The sequence below is a fragment of the Strigops habroptila genome, chromosome 4 (assembly GCF_004027225.2).
Source record: "Strigops habroptila isolate Jane chromosome 4, bStrHab1.2.pri, whole genome shotgun sequence".
NCBI lineage: Eukaryota > Metazoa > Chordata > Aves > Psittaciformes > Psittacidae > Strigops > Strigops habroptila.
In genome coordinates, this window is record NC_046358.1 from 8,078,167 (window position 1) to 8,084,537 (window position 6,371).

At 38.5% G+C, this 6,371-nt stretch overlaps 1 protein-coding gene across 1 annotated transcript in view; it reads right to left on the reverse strand.

The window, feature by feature from the left end:
* The window catches only part of SPTBN5 (spectrin beta, non-erythrocytic 5), a 93,068-nt gene extending 86,697 nt beyond the window's left edge, over positions 1-6,371 (reverse strand). The window contains 4 exon segments of the mRNA XM_030483551.1: positions 760-917; positions 1,742-1,861; positions 3,131-3,298; positions 5,836-6,371. Of these exon segments, the coding sequence (XP_030339411.1) occupies positions 760-917; positions 1,742-1,861; positions 3,131-3,298; positions 5,836-5,946 (557 nt within the window). The 5' untranslated portion in view covers positions 5,947-6,371.

The window sequence follows — 6,371 nt, forward strand, 5'->3', positions numbered from 1 at the left end:
AGTCTAAGGAATGTGATATTAACACTGAAATTACTGTCTGACCTTGAGCTTCATTCAGGAGCATCACCCCTTGCCTACATAAATGGCAGAAAATTGTCCCTTATGAAATTGAAGTATCATCACTTGCAGCCAATCTCTGCCCTTCACTTATTTTTCCTCCTCACTGATGGGTGAAAATTAAAGCCCACTGCAGAGGCAATTCTGAAAATGGGGAAGTTACAGGATCCTACCAGAAGATGCAGCAGAATTGCTAATGGGAGAAGAAATGTTCAGGGTTCTCACAGTGGTTCCTCTCTCCTGCCTTGGGTGTTTTCTTCACACTTTTTCAAAGGGCCAGAGAAGGGAGAAAGAAAGAGACAGAGTTTTCTTACTCTGTTACAGTTGAATCAGAAGGTGTACATGCTCATGAATTTATACAATAAAACCGGTCTCTAACATAATAACTTTTGAAAAAGAGCAGTGGCACCATGACCAAGGGGCTAAGACCAAATAATGGGCAGCATTGTTCAGGTGTGTGATACTCCCTTGGAAATTCAATGATGTTATGCCCAACCAAAGGAACTACCAAGAAGGAGCTTTTGGTCCTTTCTTCCTCAGAGAGAATATCCATTTATGAAAGGAGAGTCTTCAGTGTGAAAGGGCAAAGAGGGAACTCAACAGTTTCTTGACAAATACTTGTAATTCATACCCTGGAACAATTTGTGCTGGAGGAGAAACAGCAATGAGCAACTCCTCCTGAACTGATCCATCAGCTCTTACCTGTGAGCATGTATGAGTGCATTGAAGGCCAGCCCATCACTCCAGCTTTTGGAGAAGTCCTTGACATTCACATTAGAATAGCTGGCAGTTTTATGCTGACACCAGAGTAATAAGGCTTCATTGGCAAATAGAACATCAGCTCTACCTCCAAATTCTTCCTGTGAAGAGAGCAGGAAAAGAAAAATCAGTGTGAACAATATATGGAAGTAGCATCAGTGGGTTTATGCTTTTGTTCCCAAAAATCGCTTTGTATTACTTCTGTCCTATTCACAAATCCCCTTAAAGTTGTGGCTTGCAGACTGTATCTGCCATGAAGGTAGAATGACTTAACATGAAAGTAGAAGTTTTCTATTAAAGTGAATTGAATGAACTCAGAAATTATAACATGAAAAGCAAGTGTTAAAAAGTTTTTTAATGTTTCTCTAAGGCTGGTAGAAACCAAGTGGAAAGCAAAGTTCAGTTTATTTGCTTCCTTAGCTGTGAACTAGAAATCAGACACAAAATATAATGTGTCCAGGTCTAATGTTAGAAATTATTGACTTTTGTAATATCTTCATATGATCTTATCCTTCTTGTACTTAGAGTACATGTGAAATAATTTTAAAAATAATACTTTCTCTTCAGAGAAAGGGTAAAGGAGCAGCATGCAGTTCAAATCTAGAGAGAACTGCCATCAAAGAAATTGTTTCTAGAGTCAAAAGCCAGGAAAAAGAAGCCAGTTCCTCACTCTCTTCCACAAACAAGAGAGTGAGGAACATGAATGTCCTATCTATCTCGAAGTTATCGTTTTCTGTCTCTTTGAGAAAATATGAAATGGATTCAATTGCTTTTAGAAATTGCTGGCTGAGTAACTGGGTAATAATTTAAGATCTGCATGATCAAAATGGTCAGGAAACGCCATCAAAATGTCCTTGCCAGCCTTAAACTCTACAAAGTCTCTAAAATACTCTATTTAGGCAAAAAGACAAAGATACTGTTTTACCTTATCAAGTTTGATAGACGAAATCTGAAATCGAAGTATAATGACCCAGATAAGTCCCAGGATTAAGGTTCTGTCACCATCTACGATATTCTCAGGACCAATCACTTTTACTTGTACCTGCTAAGAAATCAATACCCATTCAGCATAGAAGTACCCATGTCCAGCTCTCTGAAGGAGATAGCTGATGTAACAAGCTGTTATTGAAGAGGCTGTTCATGCTGTTTTCTAGAGGCACCAGGTTCTACAGGTTCTACATGTTCCCTTCATTCGTCTCTATACCTGTGAGCTCCCATATTCACACCAAGGATGAGTTTCAGCAAAAGCCTGGCAAAGGGATGCTGGTCTGAAAGATTTAAATTTTCTACAAGAGTTTTGAAAACTGGTAGTTAAGGAGAGGAAGGAAACACGATTCAGTGCTCTTTTCCTCCAGAGGAGTGATGGCAGTCAAAGTCCATCTATCTCGTCTCCAGCTAGTCAGCTGGTGACCAGCCAGCTAGTCAGCATATAGCTCTTGGACTCACTAAACAGTACAAACATCCTACTAAACATCCATGGCTGCCTTCTCCACTATTACATGATCAGCAAGCAGGGTTGTAGTTTCTATTATGCCAACAAGGCCATATGTCTTCAAGACGCCTGAGCGTGCTATACTGGCTCCTGCCGTCTGCATGATCCTGTCTCTGGAGGCTGGACTTAGAATAGGTCAGCAACTGGTTGGCTGGTCCAGCTGGCAGAGCCTGGATGTGCACATACCACTGGGACTTGAGCAGTGTATATCCTTAGCAAGCATGTGTTAGCTGGAGCCCTGTGCTGTATTGCATTTGGTTTTTAGTTAGCAAAAACAGAGACATTGTACGCTTTCCTATATCTACCGCTATGAAATCCCTCTGTTCCTTCGGAATTCATGGCATAGAGTTTCGTATGATGATTTTCCAGAGAGGTCTACAATAAATCGTGTGTTCAGAAATGAAAAAAGAGACATACTGACTTCTAACTGAAATGAGGATACACAACTAGAAGAAATAAACCCACTGCAATAACTTGCTGAAACTGTTAGAATAATTTTTATACTAGGTAGCTTCACCTTTTCCTAATGATGTCTGCTCTCCCCCAACATGCCAGAAAACACAACAACTAGAAAGATACAGAAATGCAGTACGTTTTCATTTAGATGTGACTTGTTTTGGGGGAACATTAGCTGTTTATGAGCTATGTTACTCAAATAACAGAGAAATTAAAATCTGATGACTTTTTTCTTTTAATAAAACCCCTGGCCCGTCTTCAAAGAATATCTTATTGTGTATTAGAGGGGGAAACTAGAGGGGGATATTATAACTAGTTAGTAACATGCATAAGCTGTTGTGATCTCTAATATGAATATTAACTTACCTTGGATTTGAGAAATGTGATGGCTTTGCTGTTGTTCTCTAGAAAATGCACTCTCATCTTTCCTCGGTTTGGTCTGGGCAAAGCTTCTCCAGAGAGCAGCTCCAGGAGTTGCATAAGAGATATGCCATCCTTCAAGTCTGTGTAAATATCTTGTATCTCAATATTTGCCTGTGAAGACCAGTCAGACAATGCAGACTCTGGTTGAACATTTGGCTAACAGACCCCTCTACTTCTAATAATAAACAAGACCTTCTTGCTGTTTCACTGAGTTATGTCGGTGCATATGTGTGAAAAGTGATGAATCTGAATTCACAAAAAATGGATTTGCAGCAGGACTGACATTATTTATGAAAGCAGGCATAAGTGAAGGAAAATAAAACCCACAACTGAGCAAATAAAGAAAAAATAGTGGGAGATTTTTAAAAATAAAATAGAAACCAGCATTTTCAAAATAAAACATTTTGGAAGTGCTGACATTTTTTATTTCAATGCAAATGAATCTTTTAATCTTTTTATTCTGAGCAATGCATGCCATTTAAAAACTGAGCCGATAATCCAATTCATAGACTCAGTTTTTACGCAATACACTCAATAAAGTCCATTATGTCCTGCTTGGAGCTGTGCTGCCACCCATAGTATCCATATTTTTAGCCAGAGTCTCACACTATGTGAAAGATGAAGATTTTTTACAAACGTGTATTTCATTGCTGCCAGTACTGAGGTCACCCAGTGCTGAAGTGATACAACATGACATAGTGTGTACTCTGACCCAACAAGAACTTGCTTGGGTGTTTCCTTTTGGCCTTATGCTATTAACCGTCAAAAGTGTCATTAAAACATATCCAGCAATAATATGCTGTGATTCTGAAATCACGGTAAATAATCTTTTTGTCTTCAGGAAAAAAAAAATCTGAAGTGAAGTAATAGCTTTTTTAATTCAGAGAATAGTTACATGGAGGGGGGAAAAAAAAAAAGAAGACAAGTAACAGACATGTGCTTTTTCATTCCTGACCAATTATTATCAGTTTAACAGATCTTTTCTCCAGAGAAAAAAGAAAACAGTGAAAGTGTAAAAGCAATTCCGAGAAACTTTCATTCTGTACTGTGAGTGGAACAAGAATTTACAACTTTCCTTGACTGATTATCTCCATGGAAAACTGCCAGTTTAGTTACCAACTTTATTTCTTTTTGCATATTAAACTAACTTAAAACTCTGCCTCTGGTATATTACCATAAAAGAAATCAAAAGTTGTTATATTCTGTGACCCTTCTATAAATGAAGAATAGTTCCATTTAAATTTGTAAAGAGACAGTCTTCATATGTCTGCTTTATGCCTCACCCAGCCATAGCTTTAATAGCTTTGTTGCATCATTTTCTCATAAAGATACCAATCACAGATTGCTTGCCAAATTCAATCCAATAGCATCCTTAGCACTACATTTGAAGGAGTCAACAGCGCAACTGGCAATACTGCAATGTCCTGTATGATCCAGTCACGTTAAAGTGTGTGCTGAAAAGCTGAGACTACACTGCTGAGAAGACCTAGATAAGCTGTCAGTCTCTGCATCATTTCTTACCGTATATGGTTTGGAACGCTCTCGCAGGCTTTTTCCCCCCATGCTTTTATGATACATGAACAAGTACTCTGCAGGAAGTTAAGACTGGCATTTTAATCTTTGAACTTGAAGGTGTTTTTAAAATGAGAAGGTAGATATATTTATCTGTAGTTAAACAAAAATCATTTCCTACACCATAAAACCCTATCTTTCTGCAGGTATGAGAATGTGTTTTGCGGTTATTCCCTCACAGTAAAAAAAACAAACTTAAAAGTTTATTGTGCTCTGAGGGAGGCTTTCCACCAATCACCAGCTTAAAACATGACACTGAAAAAAAATGCAGGTAGCACTGAAGCATCATGTAATAGTGATGAACTACAATGAAACCAAGAGTCCTGGTCCTGCCTGGTGTTGCCAAGGTCCATTTTCATTAATATCAGCTACAGACTCTAGAAAAGGGAACTGGTTTTATGTGATGTAATTCCCCACTGTGCAACAGCTACATCATTTGTGCCTGAAATGAGCATGTCTGCAGTAAGTTTAGAGACTTTTGGAATATGTTGGAATTCCCTTGAAAATGCAAATCAACTGTACACTAGCTCTGAATCTTTCTGGAAGTTTGAGGCTAACTAAAACCAAACTGAACTTCCATAGTAGTATGTCTGACTGAAATTGCTACACTTAAGGCAACTTTTTCAGGGCCATTGAGTGGCAACTCAAGCTAGACTGATCAGGCAAAGCAGAAAGTCTTAAATTTCAGCCAGGCAATTAAGAACTGAGCATTGTTTGGGGAAATCCAGACATTTGCAGATACTTTACTTACAGGAAATACAAGAGAAAATAAATATCTTCCTCTGAGATGATCAGCAAGATACAGTGGACATCACAATATGACAGGGTTATGTATATCTACAGAAGTGAACTGTGGTTTCAGGGAAGACTGGTGACATGGGCAATTGGGACAGATGTAAGGTAAAAGTTACAGGCTGAAGCATTCTGATTAGCCAAAGCCTTCCTTGCTTGCATATTTGTGTAATGACAACACTTAGGAAAAATATGTAAAAAATAATATAAGAAAAGAATACAGTGGGTGAAATAAATAAAATAACCAGAAAAAAAAAATTGCCCAGATTGAAAGAGCTACCTACATTATTCCTGAGGAAGGTATTGTTCATCCAGTTGGTGAAGGTTTTCTTTTGCATGGACATACGCTGCTCCTGCAGCTTTTTGATATGGTCTTTTTCGTATTCAGTACCCATGGTCACCTGGGAAATCAGAAACTCCAGTGAGGTGCTCAGTGCTAAAGAGATCTGCCTGGCCAGCTACAAAAAACAATAACATGCCCAGTGTATGTAGGGAACCCAGCCCCAACAGGTACAAGATTCAATACCACACCCAGTATAATACCTTAATTTCCTTTTGCTTGTACTTTGTACTTTAATTTCACTCAACTTTAGTTTTAACTTACTTAAGTTCTCCCTTTTAAAATGCATCTATAGTTTCAGGATGAAAATGCAGCATATATTTATGCACCTTTACTTTCTTTCTTTTAGTCTTCCCTCGATCACCTGCTCCCACGAGGAGCACCATGATCTGAAAGCTGTCAACAGCTTCCCTGGATATGCTGGCAGCACATGACAGATCTTAGATCCTGTCAGAAAGGGATCTGCAAATCACTTCCAAT